At 41.4% G+C, this 18,931-nt stretch overlaps 2 protein-coding genes across 8 annotated transcripts in view; both read left to right on the forward strand.

Annotated features, from left to right (window-relative positions):
• Positions 1 to 5,057, forward strand: part of esyt2b (extended synaptotagmin-like protein 2b) — a 40,683-nt gene extending 35,626 nt beyond the window's left edge. For all 3 annotated transcript variants that reach the window (XM_030756526.1, XM_030756527.1, XM_030756528.1), the window contains 6 exons: positions 158 to 510; positions 816 to 914; positions 1,125 to 1,256; positions 3,331 to 3,436; positions 3,555 to 3,604; positions 3,699 to 5,057. In XM_030756526.1, the coding sequence (XP_030612386.1) occupies positions 158 to 510; positions 816 to 914; positions 1,125 to 1,256; positions 3,331 to 3,436; positions 3,555 to 3,604; positions 3,699 to 3,768 (810 nt within the window). In that variant the 3' untranslated portion in view covers positions 3,769 to 5,057. The remainder of the gene's footprint in view (positions 1 to 157; positions 511 to 815; positions 915 to 1,124; positions 1,257 to 3,330; positions 3,437 to 3,554; positions 3,605 to 3,698) is intronic.
• Positions 5,058 to 5,373: 316 nt separating this feature from the next.
• ncapg2 (non-SMC condensin II complex, subunit G2) lies at positions 5,374 to 18,537 on the forward strand. 5 transcript variants are annotated; one of them, XM_030756522.1, is made up of 27 exons: positions 5,374 to 5,516; positions 5,691 to 5,818; positions 8,217 to 8,405; positions 8,585 to 8,699; positions 9,152 to 9,309; positions 9,456 to 9,590; positions 9,713 to 9,807; positions 9,899 to 10,055; positions 10,164 to 10,256; positions 10,479 to 10,604; positions 10,750 to 10,929; positions 11,093 to 11,245; positions 11,447 to 11,669; positions 11,744 to 11,841; positions 13,032 to 13,205; positions 13,285 to 13,355; positions 13,472 to 13,625; positions 14,295 to 14,468; positions 14,581 to 14,697; positions 15,671 to 15,823; positions 16,720 to 16,819; positions 16,943 to 17,136; positions 17,289 to 17,423; positions 17,544 to 17,647; positions 17,731 to 17,831; positions 17,913 to 18,012; positions 18,126 to 18,537. In XM_030756522.1, exons 2-27 carry the CDS (start codon positions 5,741 to 5,743, stop codon positions 18,175 to 18,177), a joined length of 3,429 nt encoding a protein of 1,142 aa, XP_030612382.1. In that variant the 5' UTR covers positions 5,374 to 5,516; positions 5,691 to 5,740; the 3' UTR covers positions 18,178 to 18,537. The 5 variants fall into 5 exon arrangements, with proteins under 5 accessions (XP_030612382.1, XP_030612383.1, XP_030612385.1 ...); XM_030756523.1 differs by having other exon boundaries at positions 5,419 to 5,560; XM_030756525.1 differs by lacking the exon at positions 5,374 to 5,516 and having other exon boundaries at positions 5,605 to 5,818; positions 13,035 to 13,205.
• Positions 18,538 to 18,931: the final 394 nt, after the last annotated feature.

Below are 18,931 nucleotides of genomic sequence, written 5' to 3' on the forward strand. Positions count from 1 at the left end.
GCAACATATTGAGAGTCATTCAGAAAGGAAATTACTTTGTAGACTCACAAACAAACAAACAAAACCCTCCAAGTCTTTTTACACAAAATTATAAGACTTATCTTAACTTCTTATTGTTCATTTGCAGAAGGCTAAATATCTTCCCATCTTCCTGTAGATCCTGTCTCTGGAGAAGCAGGTGTCCTCAGACCAGCCTTCTTCCGTCCAGGTCAGGAAGTCCAGTGTGCCACAGCCACCCACAGCCTCCCCCCTTAGACCGTCAGCCTCAGATTCCACACTGCCTCCGCCCACGCCTCCACATCCTATAGACGCTTCCACTCACACTCTCAAGGACAGGGACGGTGAGCCGTACGCAGCCAGTCCTCACCGCAGTACCTCCAACCTGAGCACCGGTATGTCAAGCTCCCAGAAACACCTGCCTCATAACGAGTCCACAGCCAGCCTGGCCTCGGATATCTCCCTGCCTTTTGCCACCGTGGAGCTTCAGCAAAGGCTTCGTCAGCTGCAGAAGTAAGTTGCAAATAAATTATTTTTATTAGTGTTTCCCATCCAGTGTTCCCATCTCTGCTGATATATCACTCCTCATTTTTTTCCAGCTTGGCTCATTTCAGGAATCTTATTGTTTTTCGATTGACTTCGTTTAAACTTCATTTAAATTCGGCTGTTGTCATCTTGATTTTTGCATGTTCATCTTTATTAATATTTTATCAGCCTACCTACCTGTCAAACAATTCATCACTCCCTGCATACATGTACTTTGTAAATTCAGCTGCAGCACCTGGACGTGACACTGACTGACTTTGGTGTATTTGTAGTGGCTCGGCCCCCAGCCAGTACCCCCTGGGTGAGATCCAGCTGACTGTTCGACACAGCTCCCAGAGGAATAAACTCATTGTGGTGGTGCACGCCTGCCGGTGAGCTCCAAACTGCTGCAATACACTGAATTTAAAGTGGTTTTACCATCTTTTTTTTCTCTTTCTGTTATTAACTTTAATTTGTGCAGATTCATCCCTTGGTATTCAAATCACTTTCTTTCCTGTGGAGCTGCAAACTGTTGAGATTTAACAAACAACACATGCCTGGCAACATGTGAGTGAAAACACGTTTGTCCTGTGTGTCCCCAGCAACTTGATAGCCTTCACCAAAGACAGCTCGGATCCCTTCATACGCCTCTATTTGCTTCCTGACAAAAGTCGGACGGGGAGGAGGAAGACGAGCACAATGAAGAGGACTCTTAATCCTATTTATGATCAAACGTGGGTTTGCACCAGTGTTTGTTTACATTCCTTGCAGATTTATAACTTTATGTCATTATTCAGGATCTGTTGTTTTTCTTGTGTGTCCGATTGTCACAGCATCTGAGAATATTTCAACCTTTAATTGCAGTTAAATTGTTATATTAATTTGATAACTGGCTGTGTTTTGAGAGATCTTCAAAGCTTGTGTTCAGCTAATGTTCAGTTGTATCCTCAGAGTTCTTCTTGAATTCAGACATCAAGCACACACAACAAGGGTGCAATTGTGGGTTATTTTATTTTCCAGCAATAGAGCTGTTTTATTACTAAATAAAAGTGCTTGCAGAGAAGATATGACCCTGCTGAGCTGCGATTCGTATCACGTGGCCACTGGTGATCCATCACCTCAAGCTTTTGTTTGTTTTGGACACTCTTGTGTGCAGAGCTCAGACTCAATCTTTTGGTCTCATGGATGAAACCCGATCGCATCATTCAGCTCCTTCGTATAGCCTGGAGTTAGCACATTGGTGCTTTCCTAGTCCTGCTGGCTATTGATGCAGTTATATTGATTATCAGCCGTCTTCAACCTGCAGGGGGTTCTCAAAGTTTTTATAACTTAGTGCAAACTTAGAGAGCCAATATGCCCATGTCAGAAACACTAGGCGCTGCTTTATAGTTTAACCATTAGTGAGGAGGCTGATACAATTGTTAACAACAGCTGTGGCAAGGATAGAAGAGAAGATGTGAGGTTAAAGAGAAAGAGATTATGGACTTACACAAACACTTAAGCACCTGCTGGCACTTACCTGAAACCCACAGGCACTATATTGAAATCACAGATCAGAAATACTAAAACCAACTTATTTGTCTCTCCACAAGTGGTTAGTAAACCATATAAGCCATTCAAAGCCTCTAGTTCACACTCTTGTGTATGCTGTTTTGTTGTGAACTTAAATTAAGTCAAACAATTTTCTCCAATTTGCAAGACAATTTTAGCATCTTACCAGTTGTTTAAAGGACTGGACCAGCCCCCAAATTTGTCATGGTCTGTCAGTTGTTTTAATAGTTTTAACCCATCCATCCATTTTCTGCTGCTCCAGTAGTCTTTCTCCTCAGGGCCACTTTCACAGAGACATTAAGAAGCTAGCCAGGAGAGATATTCTCTCCGGCATGTCCTACTGTATGTCTGTCCCATGACCTCTTCCCAGTAGGACATGCCCAGAACACCCCATCTGTGTGGAGGAGTAGTAGTTCTACTCTGCACGCCGGAGCCTAGACACCCTTCGGAGGAAGCTTGTATCTATGATCTCATTCTTGCTGTCATTACTCAAAGCGTGTAACTACAGTTGAGGGTAGGAAGGTGAGAGCACCCTATAAATCGACAGCCTCACTTTCACGCTCAGCTCTCTCTTCACCACAACAGACCAGTACAGACCTCATCACTGCAAACGTGACACCAATCCATCTGTCAGTCTCTCGCTCCACTCTCCCCTCCCCTTTGTGAGATAACTAAACTCCTCCATTTCAGGCAGCAACTTGTTCCTAACCTGGAATGGGTCAGTTTTAACCCAGAATTACCAATTCATTAACCAAAATGAAGCAAAAACCTGTGATTAACTTTATGAAGCATGTTAAGACCGACCACACACAAAGCGACTCACTTTGCGTTGCCAGCATTTCTTTTGCCCATCATCGCTTGAAATTGCTGAATGTTATTGTCTCTGTTCGCCACATCACTGTTAGCTGCCGCCTGTGTGGACAGCCCTTTAGTCAGGGCGTCAGCTGTGTTTGACTCTTAAGGCAGCCATAAAAACTGCACGGTGCTGAGGGGATGGAGAGCAAGATAGAGCAAAGCCCGAGGCAGCCCTTAAATGCATCCAGGGAGACTGGCCAGGTGCTCCCATTTGCACTAATTAACTCCACTTACCAGGAACCTGCAAGGTTATGGAGAGGCACAAACAGGGGCCCAGCCAAGGCAGGAGGGCCGTCACACAGTGTCAGTTTAGTATCACAGCAGTTGATGTTCCCAGGTGAATATATGAGGAGGATCAAGTTAAGGACATAAAAATGTATGTGCTTGTGTGTGTATATGCAGGTTTGAGTTTAGTGTATCTATGGTGGAGCTCCACAGGAGAACTCTGGATGTAGCTGTGAAGAATGGAGGGAGCATCCTGTCCAAACACAAAGGGCTTCTGGGAAAGGTATCTCCTGCAGGTTTTCCCTGTAGTGGCTCTTACTGTGAAGTTTCCTGTTACTGGAACCACCACTCCAGGTGCCGGTGCTCACCATTTGTTCTACTTTTTTTGCCTGAAATTGCAGGTGCTGGTAGATTTAAGTGGGGACGACATACCAAGAGGATGCACACAGTGGTAAAGCAGCATTGTTTCTGTTTCCTGTGCGACACTGAGGTGATTCTTGAGGTGAAGTTTTTAAATATCTAATTTTTATCATTTTCTGTTGCAGGTATGATCTAAGTGAAGATGGTTTGTCGCCTCAAGCCGTAAAAAGTATTCAAGATCCTGTCCTCACATAGTGGCATCACCTCTCAGCTGTAACATAGTTATCTTGTTCATCTAAGGGCACATGCTTCTGTTGTATTTATATGTGATCCCCATTTATTTTACAGGAACAATTTCAGCATGTCTTTTTTTCAGCATTTCCTGTTACTCTTTCATGATCCTGATTGGAAGCTATTGTAACATATTGTAATGTGTTCAAACACACGTACTGCCTTGTCTCTTTTTTTGAGTGTTTTATGTAAATATATATAGTTACAAGAATTTGCAGGGGGTTTCATGGCATTATTCTTACCTTGGAGGAGGTGTTCTGTTGAAATCTGTCAGGATTCTTATGACTTTCTATCCAGTTTGTTAAAATGTGAAGAGTTTAGTTTTGTTGTTTGAGAAAACTCTAACCAAAGGAACAAATAAAAGTAGGCTTAAGTAGCAGTCCAGATTTGAGATTTTTTTTTTTGTTTTTGTCATGCAGTATTATTTTATTGTTTACCTCTTCTTATTAATGCTTCAGTATGAACCCGGAATGCACATATGCAAAGAATAAAATGACTGCTCTGTATATTTTAGGAGATTTGTGCAATAGTTGTTGATCTGAATGAGACCTGGGGGCATTTTTAGGACTATGAACAAGTGCTGTGCGTTATGCAAAGGATACTTGACTGTTTTCAAACCAAATGTAAGTCGAACGAACTGAAAAATATGAACAGTTTTCACGTTTTACAAGCAGGGCTGCCTGTGTCAAGATGATGCATCTGTGTCATGCTTGTGTATGTTTTGCCATGCAGTTATAAGTTTTGTTGGAGCTGTTCAATACATTACTTGTTATCTGTGTGCCTTAACACACCAACCCACCCACACACACCCTCCCACACACACACACAAATGTAATTTACTTGCCTTCTTAATGTTATTATTTTGGATGATATAATGCCTGATGGCTTTTGATGAATACAAGTTTTCTCTTGTGAAAGCTGTTGTGCATTATTTTACCCCAGTTTCATGTGCTTCTATGATGGTCCCTGAATTTTCCAACTTTGTTGTGTTTAAAGTTGTTCTTAAATTCGGAATATGAAAACCGAATGGATGATGAACAACATGCTGCCAGCTCTTTCTAAGATATATTTGCTTTATCTGACTTGTCAGTTTTCTAGGCTGGTAAAGTAACAATACCATACACAGTTAAACAATGCCAAAGGGTACATGAATTTGCACCATTAATCAGAGCTTTTAAATTAGCTAAATATTTACTTCAGTCCACGCTCTCTTTTTTGTATGTGTATATCACAAACAATTAAGGTCATTTTCTAATTGCTTTTCTGACTTGAATTGGCATTGACGGGATTTTCCGAGTTGGAAATGCTTTTTTCCGATTATTCTGATATCACCTGAATGCATATTAAATCCAGCAAACACTGTGTAATAAACACTGTTTGAATTACGATGTGAGAGTTGATGTTGGCCTTGCAGAATATTTTCCCCTGGTGAGTGAGGTGTAACCTATGAGGCGAATCTTCCACTGAATAAATAAAACGACGTCAGCGACTAAAACGCCCAGCGACCATCGTCTGCGCTGTTAAAGGCGCAACACATCTGTAGTGGTTTGTCTCCACTCAGTGGCAAAAGGTGGGAATGGCAGTTGCACGTAAGCGTCAAAACAAACGTGATGACGTATGGAGCCGAATTTATCCAAATTTGCGCGGGTTTAGTGTTAGTATGGCTGGCTGTCATCTCACTGTTGCCGACTCACAAAATCCTCAGTAAAAAGGTAACATACTGAGCAAAATCTGCTTCGTTCTGATGTACATAATTGTGAGTATTAATATCTCCCAAACCAGTGTCCGTAAAGATCATCTTTAACGGTAACGACAAACGGACTGCCATATTTGTTGTGGGGTTGTTACAGCGAGGCGAGCTAACGCTGCAGCGTCTTTCACCGCAGGTTTACTGGAAATCTTAAGTTTGGTCCAGATCGCTTTGGAAGCAGGGATCATGTCTAAGCGACAGACGTTTTTAGAAGCCGCCTGTGAGGAAAACGTGGAGGATTTCCTTCGCTTTATTCAGCTTCATGTAAGTAAGCTATAACTTAACGCGAGTTACGTCTCCTGGTTTTGTGTCAGGTTTAATGGCATACCTTCACAATACAAAACTCAGCTGTAGTTAATGCAGGAAGTGTTCGAGTCAGGTCCTAAACATAAGAATTATACTTTAGTCTTTACATTATACAGGTCATGCAAATAACACAGCTGCTATTCCACAGACTAAAGTGCTTGTGAAGTTTACGATTGAAAGCATACTTATGATGGGTTATTAAAAATAGAGGCCATTTATTTTCAGTTAGCTACGACTGCAAATAAAAATGCTCCTTTCAGTTCAAACTTTGAATGAGTGCAAACTGAATTTTACAGCAGAAATCAAGACTCATCAGAGCAAGCAACATTTTTCCAATCATTTAATGTCTCATTTTGGTGAGCTCGTATACCTTGATTGTAACGAGTGTTTTTTAGTTATTGTTGCCTTACCATCAGCTCAAAGCAGTCTGGCCATTCTCCTCTGACCTTTGGCATCAACAAGACATTTTTACCCAGAGAACTGCCGCTCCCTGGATATTTTTCTTTTCTCTGTAAACCCTAGAGATGGTTGTGTGGGAAAATCCCAGTATTTTCTGAAATACCCAGACCAGCCTCTTTAGCACCAACAACTATGCCACGTTCAAAGTCACTTAAATCACCTTTCTTTCCTATTCCGATGCTCGGTTTGAACTTTAGCGAGTCATCTTGACCATGTCTGTATGCCTAAATGCATTGAATTGCTGCCATGTGATTGGCTGATTAGATATTTGTGTTAACAGGTGTACCTAACAAAGTGGCCAGTGATTTATAAGGATTAGTCTTGCTTCACCCTCCAAAGGCCTATCTTGAGCCAGGAGAAACCCTGATAACATAAGCAATCTCAGGGAACTTAACAGTAAGGCCAAGACCCTTGAGTGAGCACTTAGAGACAGTGGAGGATAAAACAGGAAGAACTCTCCAAAAGAACCAGGATAAAGGTGGACGGCTGTCTGCCTCAGCCAGCTTAGAAAGAGAGAAAAGACGAGAACTGAAAAACAAGAAACAAAAACAGTGGTTGGCAGAGTCTGTATGCGCACATCAGAAACATACAGCCAGAGACATACCTGGAAAAAGGTACTGTGAAGAAATAGCCCTGCAAGAGACAGAAAATACAAAGTTGATGTCATGCAACATAAGAATAGAAATGTAATTTAAGCCTAACTTTAAAGTAGAGAGGCTCGCTCTCTCCACTGAATCCAGCTGAAGGCTCCCCACATGTACTTTTTATAGACGCAGGAGGCCTGTACTCTGAAAGAAAAATGCTCTGTTGTGATCATTTCACACTATGAGGTCTTTAAGATGTGATGGAGCTCGGTGATTAAGGGATTTTGAATGTGAGGGGAACGATTTTAAATTCTACCTTTTGATTTAACAGGGAGTCAATGAAGAGAATCCAATATGAGAGAAATATGATCTTTCTTTCTACTTCCTCTCGGTACTCACGCTGCAGCTCAAGGCTTTGTTTCAGAGTTATTGTGACAGTCTGATAGTAAGCAATAAGAACAGCAGCGGAATAGGACAGATTGTTTCATGTTTGTGGTATATGACTTATTCTGGTCAAACAGCTCTGTGGTTCTTTCAAGTATTACTAAAAGGCAAGGCAAAAACCACCCAGAATAATGAATAGACAGTAGACATGTTTAGCCCTTACATGCTGTTCATATTTAATGGCTTCACAGTAGGATTCAGGCCAAGAATTGCCAGAATTTGAACAAATTTTGAACTACAGATTAATTAAGACTGTATAAATAGCCTCTCTGACATTAATAAATGGCTGATTAATCTTTAATGTTTCAGAGATAAGAGAGTTTATTTTTTTAGGTTTTCTTTTTGTTCATTACACAGTATCATGTTCTCTTTTTACCCAAGACATGAAAACATACCAGCAATAATGATTTATTTATATTGAAAGTGAAAATAAAGGCATCCTGGAAGTGCTGGGATTTATTATATAACCATTACAACCATTAAACACTGTCTTCAGATGGAGATGATGATCCTTCAAAGACCGGTGGGGGTCTGTTTCTGCAGGAACCTGGGCAAATATGATGGGAACACAGACAGTTCTCATTAAAGTGTCAAGGTCCCCCCTTCAACACTGTCACTACAGTTCTTTTATAAAAATAGAAATACACACATGGCATGTACAGTTTCAAGATTGCCTAAACCCCCATTTTCCTTGATTTGACCCACACTGGTGGATCAGTACATGCAGGTCAGATTTGACCCAGAAATTAAAGTTTGAGTAATTGCCTAACCCTACTTGATGTTGTGTTTAGGGACAATAGTATTTTGGCAGTCATTACATTTGTATTAAATGTGGCTGTTGAATCAAAGTTGTCTGTATTCCTATGTAGAAGGACAAAACTGAGCCCTTCGATGTGGAGGAGGTCGTGCACGAGATGCCCAGAGAGCAGAGAGAGGCTCTGTGGAGGAGACTGGCATCTCTCCTTCAGGACGTCCTGCTGAAGTTGCCACCAGAGCGCTGGGATGAGGGCAGGGAGGAGGAGGAGGAGGGCATGCAGGAGGAGCCTGCTGCAGACTCAGTGGGTTTACCAATCAGTTCACTGACCCCATACGACCCCAAGTTTAGATTTTTGTCAGTGTTATTATTGTAATCTTAATGACTAGGTACATGTAAAGCACTCCTATGTTTATGTCTGAATCACAGACCACATAGTTTTGTTTAATTTTCTTTTTTTAACATGTGTGCAATAACTTTCAGAAACATGTTGTGGCTGTTGTGGACAGTGTGACGCTTGTTGCCACAGTGTCTGTAAAGGTTTTACAGGATGGCGACACCTATAGTGGCCTTCTGGAAATTGCCCAAAGGCTTCAAGGTGAGTGTTTGTTTTTGCTCATTTGTTTGTTTGTTTCTTGCACTGTTATTTTTATTGCAAATGAGCAGTGTGTAATATATTTCCTCTCATTCAGATAGGTAGATATTTATACATAACTTATAAATGATAGCGCTTTGACTATTCAGTAAGAGTAGAAAGAGCCATTATAAGCACCAATCCATTTACCATTTATGAAACATGGAAAAACAATCTCAGAAACCATCATAATAGAAGAATTACAGACGTTAAGCTTATTTGTCGAACTAAAACAGTTTGATTCATCACACAGATGTTCCAGTGAGAATGCTTTTATGATCATTTTGAGAAAACAAGGCCAGAAAGTCCTATGTGCTTCTCCTGCAATCCAATAATTACCATTTCAAGATCCTTGCCTTTTCAGAGAAGTTTTGGTGTGTCTCTATAAAGAGTCTCTTTGTGTGTGTCTCCTTCAGATGTATTGGTGTCACTTCCTGTGTCAGAGGCACCTCTGCAGAACCACATCCACGCACTGTGTGAGGCCTGGTGGAAGAAAGGGCTGCAGGAGAGGGAACAGTTTGGGCGCACTGCTTTCTTTGTGTCTCTGCAGAAGAGCTTCATTCTTAAGAAACCAGTGAGTATAGCCTCTCAGTTGTGTCAGCTCCTCAGCTCTTTGAGCATGTTTTCATTCTGACAGAAATGTTTTCCAGTAGTAGCCAGTGGGTCTCACTGCAGTCTGTTGATAACTGGTAACCATTCTGATGTTTTGTCTCCTGTCAGGGAGCTGAGATCCAAAGAGTGTGGAGGCTCCATGACGTGCTTTTGAGTCTTGACTACACATCAGAAGAAAACAAGCAGATAATCGACATGCTGCTTCAGTGCTTTCTCCACCCTACTCACATTAGAAATGATGACGTGAGTTATACCCAGCCGCTGTGTGTTTGTTTTCACGATTCGCTCCCTGCTTTTTTTTTTTTTTTTTATTAGCGCGGCTTCGTTCTCGAGCTGTCAATCTGATGATGTGTATATTGTCACAGGGAAAGCGATTCCTGGTGTTTCTGTTCAGCTGGAACGTCAACTTCATCTGGGTTATTCACGGCACAATCAAAAACCAGCTCGAGTTTTATAGCAAGTACGAACCCTACTCTTTTCTCGCTGACAGATTCTCACTCAGATTTCTTTTCATCTTAATAACTACTGAACCACTAAACTCTTCCATTCAGGGCTCTGACTACTCATATTATGGAGATCTACTTCAGAGCATGGAAGAAGGCTAGTGGAGAGTTCTTGGAGAAGATTGAGAGCTTATGCATTCAAGATTTCATGCAGAGTGCGATCTTCCTTCAAAGAGCTTCTCCTGTCCATTCCAAAGTTCGACAGGTAGACTGCAATATGAAAACTTTGGCTTCTTTAAAGATATTTTTAGTCCTCATATCCATAGTATACTGTGTCTGTGTTCCCTCTCTGATCTCCTTGTCTCAAATGCAGATTATGAGCTATTTCCACACGAGGAAGGACTGTCGCAGCACGGACAAGATGCTCTTTAATCTCTACAGGCCCATACTTTGGAAAGCTCTCAATGTATGCATGAATCACACAGTTTCTGGCCTTCCTCCAAATAAAAATGACAGTGATAAAATATTTGGCCAGAAATAACAGGGAAATCCACACATTACTTTAACTATATGCAGAGCAGTTTTACTTATGTGTATTGTCAAACCCCAAAGACTCACTGTGAGCCATCTGAAACTTGTATTTGGGTATTTTCTTCTAATCTACTGTGTTTCTGTTTGATTTGTTCAGGCTCCTAACTTTGAGGTGCGTGCAAATGCCACTTTGCTTTTCACTGAGGCCTTTCCAGTTCACGATCCGGATCAAAGCAATGAGAAGATAGACGAGAACATTCAAAAGCAGCTGGACACAGCCATGGTGAGAACCTCTCAACCCCCAAATAAGCTTTTGTAAATTTTCTCATCAATTGTGAATCTGCAGTTCACTAAAAGTGAGCTTAAAAGAGCAACAACAATCATAACTGTCAGTACCAGCACTGCAGACACCTGACTGTCATCCTCAGAGCCTCCTCAATGATCCTCACCCGACTGTGCGCTCCAATGCCACGCTGGGTGTCTGCAAGATCCTGGCTAAATGCTGGGAGCTCCTCCCACCTACAATCATCACAGACTTCCTGAAGAAGCTGGTGGTAGAGCTGGCGGCTGACAGTAGCTCCCCTGATGTCCGCTGCTCCGTGTTCAAGGTAGAAGATGTGGCTTTTTTTCCCTCTTCCTGACAGTTTGGCAGTAATGAGTTAATTATGCAGAATAACTATCCTTGTTTAAATTGTTAGTGTTTCTCTGTCTGCAGACAGAATTTGCACGAAGCAAGGGATAATATTTATGGTTTCTTTGTTATTCCCTCAGTGTCTGACTATTGTCCTGGACAACGCTCTCAGCCATCCACTTCTGGAAAAACTCTTACCTACTGTCAAATACAGCCTTCACGACAACTCAGAGAAAGTCCGAATAGCTTTTCTCGACATGCTTATGAAGGTCAAAGCAGTTCGTGCTGCTAAGGTAACGTTTGTGTTGATTTTTCTCATAGCTTAAACAGGCTGTCACTGTGTTATGTTGGCACGGATGCATTTTTTTTTTTTTTTTTTTTTTTTATGAGGAACAGTATTGAAAACATTTATTGTACTTCAGTGGAGCAGAGTAATCCGAAGATGCTTGTTAACACAAGCTTGTCATTTATCTCCTGCATCTACCAATCTCCAGTTCTGGGACGTGTGCAACATGGACCACCTGCTGGCCCGCTTGGCTATTGACTCACATTCTGTTTCCAAGCGTATCGTCGACCTCCTGTTCAAGTCCTTCTTCCCTGTCAACGAGTCGGAGAAGGAGTGGTGCAACCGCTGCATCACCCTCATCCAAATGAACCCCATGGCTGCCAGGAAATTCTACCAGTTTGCTTACAAACATACAGCACCCACTAACATAAGTAAGTGCACGGCAACTGACCAATTTTGCGTGTTGTGTTTACAGTATCTTAAGTTCTTGTGTCTTCTCCTTCAGTAAAGCTGATGTTGGCTATTCGTCGCGTCCTGAACAGCTGCATCCAGGTTGACTGTGACATGACTGACATCAATGGCAGCAACAAAGAGAACAGCACAGTAAGCAGGAAACACACAGACCAGCAATGCTCAAAATGTCTTTAGCTCCACAAAGTAAATATTGAGACATTTAGGTGTGTGTAGAGCAGTGTTTGATTTTTATTATGCAAACTCACTGACCATCTTATGTACATCTGTAAAACAGCTCAGGGATAAATTCTGCATTTGTGCAGTTAATATTTTGACTGAGTGAGTTGTTGTCACCCATTGTTTGCATCCTGTTTTAAAGCCTAGACTTTAGCTTTTTGGCTCTTGCTGTGTTGGTTTCTCAGAGCCAAAAATGACCGTATTATCTAATTAATTAGATGAGGTGTAGTGCTAAGTTATTAAATAAAGCTAGAAAGCTGCAACCACGAACTGCATGAGTGCCTCACACAGACGGCTGCTAGTAAAAGAGAAAGCATTGTTATTAGTCCGATAATTGCATTAAAATGCTGCAAAAGGCACCAGTGACACCAACATTGTCTCTAGGTCCACTTGATTGACTTTAATTAGTGGAGGTGAAGCCTAGCAGACAGGTAGTGGGTACAGCCGGCTTTGTCTGCATCCACCTGTCAGTCAAAGCAGCCCTGCCTTTAATAATGCATGATTAGTTTACCTATATAGTTATATAAAAATAACCACTCACACGGTTATGAGGATAGAGATGAATTGGCTACAGAGATCAATATATTTTTTTGTTCCAGGGTGTAAACATGTTTATTTCTGCTCTAAAGGGTTAGAGCCAGACTCACGTGGCCACTGGTGGAACAGTACTTTTCAGATGCTTTATTTTCAGCTCCTGAGGTTAATGTTAGTGTTCATCTGTGTTGCATAATATTCTTTTCAGCATTCAATAAACCAAACAAACAAAAAAGACTGCCTGAAGAGCAAATAATTACCATATTAAGCCCAAATATGTCTGCAGCTGCAGTTCAGCTTTTTCTTATCTGATATAATCATAAAAGGTGGACCAAAAATGTAACCTACATGTGCCTAGTCTTGATTTATTTAAGAAAAAAAAAAAGTTTTATTCAATATCAGATTATTGGTTCAGTACTAATTTCAGATCTTCTTTCATGCACCCCCACCCCCGCACACAATTTTTTTTTTCTTTTGTTTTGGTTTGTTTTTGTATCAGCCCGGTAAAAAGAAAGCGTGCTGAGACACACGTTCAAGTTGTGTTTTCTGTGTGTATTTGTTCATCTCAGCAGGCTGCACCTGCCGTGTTGGGGAAAGACATGGCCGTTGTGTCCAGTTTGCTGGAGGTCGTGGTCATCCTGTGGAGAAGTGTCTCGAAGGCCCTGAAACAAAACGAAGAGGCCCAGAAGTACACATGTGCCAAGTTTGGGACCGTCATGTCCAAGTATTTCCAGGCCTTTGAGGTACATCCGCTGCAGTGTGGTGTTGGTGTAGTTTTGCTGTTTTGTGAATAAATCTAAGCACTCTTGATTTGTTTTCCAGGATCAGCGAGCTACTGTTCCTCTTATACAGCTGGCCTCATTCATGCCCCCAGCTGCAGTTCCAACGTTCAGGTGAGCAACAGTAGTTGTATTTTTTTTTTTTTTTTATTCTCTATGTGACTCAGATTTTTAGTTTTTTTGTTGTCTTTTCCTATTTAATCCTCTCCATCTTGCTTTATCACTTCTAGCTGTGGGGTCCTTTCCAGACTAAGGAGGATGGAGTCAGGAGCTGTTCCAGCTCAGTACAGCCAGCTGCTGGACTGCATCTGTAGCTGGGGCCAGGCTGCTGACATCCTTGAACTCATCACTGATTGGCTCACAGAGTCCCTGCCCAAGAAGGTGGTCAGTTTATACGACACCTGAGATCTTTAAAATCTCCTGTGTCTTTTTCCAGAACCTCAGATAGTTTAAGATTAGGATTAAAACTTTTCCTTTTTGATAAAGCTGGATCAGGTGACCCTGAACTGTCCCTTAGTTAGTCAGCTGCTGCAGGTGTTCCCATAATGCACTGAGCACACCTCTCTTTAACGCCTTTTGCGGTTATCTGGAACCGTTTCTTGTCCAGAGCGTTTGTCTACTCTCTCACATAGTTTGTGTTCTGTCCTGTTTGTTTGTGGTCTGTCTCTGTGCTTTTTCTTATTTTTTTTCCCCTCTTCTCTTTCCTTCCAATACCCAACCAGTCATGACAGATGGCTTTCCCGCCACAATCCTGGTTCTGCAGCAAGTCTCTTTCTGTTAAGAGTGTTCTTCCTCCCCACTGTCACCGAATGTTTGTTCACAGCGGGTTCTCCGATCGTTGGGTTCTCTCTGTAATATTGCAGCAACTGGCACTCAAGTAAAATGAAACTGATTTGAATTTAAAATGATTGTCCAAGGCTGAGCATGTTTTGTGTGGTTCAAAAATAAAATCATTTGACTTCTCTGACTTTTTTTTTTTTTAATTGTTTTTTTTTAAGAAAAGTTTGATGTTTTCCCTTTTTTTTCTTATTTTTTTTTTTGTGTCATCTTAAGGACAAGGCGACCAGCGGTCGAAAGGTGTGCATCATGGAGACGGTGGAGGCCAAACCAGACCTGGCACTGGCTTACCTGGAGCACCTTTTCAGCCACGCTTCAACACGTGAGAAGGTCCTGGGTCTTGGTCCGAAACCACTGAAGCAGCTGCATACAGTTCTAGGGAACTGGAAGGTATTCTGGATGGCATTCAGCATTATGCGTTACCAGTTTAAACTTGCTGTGAATAGATGTTTTTGAAATAGTTCCTCTATAAGCATGTTTTCTGTGATTTTTGTCTCAACAGTCAGTGCTCTATACTCATCTCAGCTCCACCACAGAAGATCCCAAACATCCCAGAGTGGAGACGGCACTGAAAGCCTTAAAGTCCCACGGTCGTCTTGGTGCACATCTGCAACATAACGTGAGACTCTCTACGTTTGCCTTATATGACCTTTTCTCTTCTGGAGTGTACGATGTCTATATAAAATAGATTCTCTACCTTAATTGTTAAGGACGCTTTACTTTTTTGAAAAGTTAATCCAACTGACAGAAAACTAATCAGCAACAAATCTGACAATTAGTTTAAAAACATGGTGCATTCTTAAGTTTCAGCATCTGAAACGGGCACATGTGCTGCTGCTTTTTGTTTGCAGACTTTCCAGAGTCAAACAAAACCACACATTTTAGGAAGCTGTGCAACTTGTGATACTTTCATTTATATTGCATAAACTAAATTATTAATTGAATATTTGAGTAATTGAAAAACAAATAGGAGATGAATAAGTAATAACCATTGTCAGTTACAGCTCTGGAGAATGAAAAATCTGGTATTTGTTTCACACTTTTTTTCTCAGAAGGCTTAGGCTGTTTTCACACCTACAGTCCATTTACTCTGAATCAGCTGATGAGTTTATAACCTCGTAGCTGTTTCTGGTTGTTTGGTTCACAAACCACGTGAGAACGTTCAGGCCACTTATTAGCCAGATGTGTCAGGAGAAACTAAAGTAAATACAGGAAGAAGCTGCTGGGTTCTGGATTAGTGGATAACGTTCATATTTATCAGGGCAATATTTCAGACAAATCTGGACTCTGCACATCTGTGGTGCTCTGTCGCATCCCAGAATGCAAATCTCACCTGATGGGAAGGCGTTTAGCTCAAACTTGCAATTACTGTACTCACATCTGGCCCGCAAATGGCCCGCACCGAGAGAGGAAACGAACCAGAGTTTGATTTAATGGCGCAGGTGTGAAAACACCCTTAGATTTGTGAGCTAGTTATGGCCATGGGTTGATTTTTTTTTTTTTTTTTTTTTTTTTTTTTTTTTTTTTTCTGGATAATTTCCAAAAGATAAAGGAGGAAGGAAAAAAAATGAAACCTTTCCTCTCTCTTCCAGCTGTCAGATGGCCGTGACTACCTGCTCTCTCTGGAGCATGTGGCTGCATGGGTAGCTGACAGGGTGCTGCCCTTTCTGGCGAAACGTACCGATGATGACAGCAAGGACTCAGAGAAGTCTCAGCCACAGCCACTGGCTGCAGAGATAACTGAGGTGAACTCCAGTTATTTTTGTGAAAATATTATTTAGGGAAGCAGCTTACATGCTGAGCTACGTTTTTAGCAGGGGGCTTGAAATATTGAGGCTATGCAACACCATCATTTAATTTGGTCAAACAAGGAAAATGTGTGTGGTTTCCTTTAAAAGGAGATGAGTCTCTTCTCCATTGCTGCACAAATTTGTGATTTAGGCTCATGTGATGGGGATCTTTTCATAAAAGAATCTCAAGCACGCGGGCAGCCATACCCATTAGTGTGTAGGAAATTTCCAAACATAAATGTGCCGATGCTTTGAGGTGAGATCCGAGGTCTGTTTATGATGGATGTGGCTGGTGTGGATGGATGATTGTACATTTACAGCTCCTTAGCAGTAAGATCTTTTATAAGATCTTTTTAGAGCAAAGTCAATCCAAGCAACAGATTTCTCTGCAGGCAGATGAAATCGCATCTCCTTGTGTATAAATTGCCACTTTAGATTGTCATCTCACTCATTTTCACCCGAGCACAAAGCACCGAGGCTGAGTTATGTTGTTATCCAGAACATTAGCTTTTTGCGGAGCCTTCTTTCCTGCTGCTCCCAGGACTTCGTGTTCTGCTTGGTAAATTTAGACTCTTCATTGATTGTTCTGCTTCAGTCCACACACACACTCTGTACATGCCTCCCCCTGTTAATGCTGCCATGGTGAAATGGCTTTATTATCTCATTTTGTAATTTTTATTTTTTTTTACCTTGTCAATCTGAATTTTGAACATAAGCCTGCCTGTGTTGGTGTGTTGGGGCAGCTTCTATAAGCCACCAGTGACCAGTAAGAATTAAGATTCCACTAACATGCAGACTGAGTATAATCTGTTTGTTGTTGTTTTTGTGATGGTGATGCTTTTTTTAATCAGAGCTTCCTGACAGTATGCCGTGATGTTTTGCTCGTGGGTTTGGGCGATGTGGAATTCAAGGGTCAAATCCTCCACCTGTGCTCACTCATCCTCCTCTCAGGTGAGTGTTTTCAGTTGTTCTCCATGTCTGTACATACAGTGAGAAATGCCAGGACTTTTATTTCACTCCTGAGTATCCTACTTTACCCGAATTAGAGACTTTGTTCTCCTTTGTGTGTTTCAGAGGGGGGCTACCTGTGTATCCCTGCAGTGCTGCCAATTTTGAAGGAGGTGGCAAACAGCTATGTACCTGAGGACGACAACGAGAATCAGGAGGATCCAACCAGTGTTATTTTAGGTGTGGTGGCCAATATTTTCCAGAAGATTATAGAGCTCTTTGCTCGTCGCCTCAGGGAGGATCCAGAGGAAGGAAAACAGGTATGTTGTTTTATTATGTCTGGATTTTTGTCTATTAAATGTGCTATTTTTAATTCTAGACTTGAATTTCTGACATACTGTGAGGTTCTAATGGGCCTGGCTGTTCTGGTAATTTAACTGCCACAACATTTTCTCTTTCTGCTCTGATGCAGCTGTGTCAGTCAGCTGTTCCTGGTCTGACAGACTTCCTCCAAGTGGCCCAAACCTGGGATCGAGCACCTCTCAGTGGGGTCTTCTCCACTTTGTTTGCTGTCATAATTGTGGAGAAGAAACATTTGCTCCAGAAGGTGTGAGCTGGCAGAGGAGGGTAGCAATGAAAAGGCAGCATTGAGATTATTAACAAATATCCTTCATTTTCTGATACTAATGTAGGAATTGTTGGAAATATTGTTGTCGTGTTTTTAAAGATTACCCATCCTGAGGCAGTGATCACCCCGGAGTCAGTGGATGACATGCCTCCTTTGTCCAGGATCCTGCTGTCTGTCATCCTCCAATCACAGTCTGTTACTAGGTCAGTATTTAAAGTTCGTTTTCATTAGCTTCCAACAACGATGAGTATTCTAGAGTTAAATGGTCTGCTGTTGCTTCTTTTAGGGCGTTTTTGGCAGAGGTCTCCACATCTTTGGATTCCGAGGCCATCAGCAGTCTCGTTGAACTCGCAGCGGTCCTGCACGTCTTGGCGGTCATCAAACACGGTGAGCTTCCATGACAAATAAAAGTTCAGAGCAATTTCTTTTTTCTTTTTCTAATGATGCAACGTATTTACTGTCCATTAGCCGGAAAGTCTAAACCGGGCTTGAAGAGCGCCGCTGTGTCCGTCCAGCAGCAGCTCCACAAACACGCAGTCACATCTGCAGACAGCACAGACATCCAGAGGTATGTGTGGGGGGAATCAGATGGTTTTGTTTTGATCATTTGTGAGTAGATTAAGGATTTTTTTGGTGTTTAAGCTGTTATGTCTAACTTTCTTTAATCCTTTTCTTCCACAGGGTTATTTATGAATCTTCTGCGATGACTTTGAATGAGATTCTGCATTCATGAGTTTCATATTTGAAAAAAATGAGTCTTTGTGTTGTATTTTCTGCTTTGCATTTGTGTTTGATCTACTTTGCTTAAAAAAACTTTCCCAGCCCTTTTTTTTTTTTTTTTGCAAGGATTACTACATTTTCCAAGGCGTGCTACACTTCTGCATCGTATTTATTTCTTGATGGCATCCATTACTCGAGTCGTGTCTCAGGCTTTGTATGTTTATGTTAACAAATACTGAGTACTCGACTGAAGAAATATGTAGGGCTCTTCTTTTAATTTTTCACTCTCCACATTTAAAAAAAATAAAAAATGACATGAATTCATCATGTTTCTGTGTTTATGTATCTGCTGTTCTGTCAGCTCGCAGTTTGCTACTAATCAGAATAAAACAAACGTATAATGTATAAATCAGCCTAAATTTGATGTTTATTTCCGCCTCAGATGTTTTCTTGCCTGTGCAGCGCTTTGCAGAGTAATAACAGAACAAACAAGCCATAAATCATCCTCTCACTTCCTTTCATTCTTAAAGAGGAACGGCTCGCACTTTCAGAATCCACATACTGTTTTTAAATATTTTGACTCTTCTGCAAATTGAAGCTTCTCGTCTCAAAACCAGAGCTAGGTGAAATTATTTCAAGGCCACGGCAGTTACTGTAAACTGTTGGTTTTTAAAGCTATTAAAATGCTCACTGTTCTCCCTTCAAATGGCCTTTTTCATACTTTTTCGGGGCGAATATTGCATTGTGACACTAAATTTGACGGCTGT

The sequence above is a fragment of the Archocentrus centrarchus genome, chromosome 20 (genome assembly GCF_007364275.1).
Source record: "Archocentrus centrarchus isolate MPI-CPG fArcCen1 chromosome 20, fArcCen1, whole genome shotgun sequence".
NCBI classification, from domain to species: domain Eukaryota; kingdom Metazoa; phylum Chordata; class Actinopteri; order Cichliformes; family Cichlidae; genus Archocentrus; species Archocentrus centrarchus.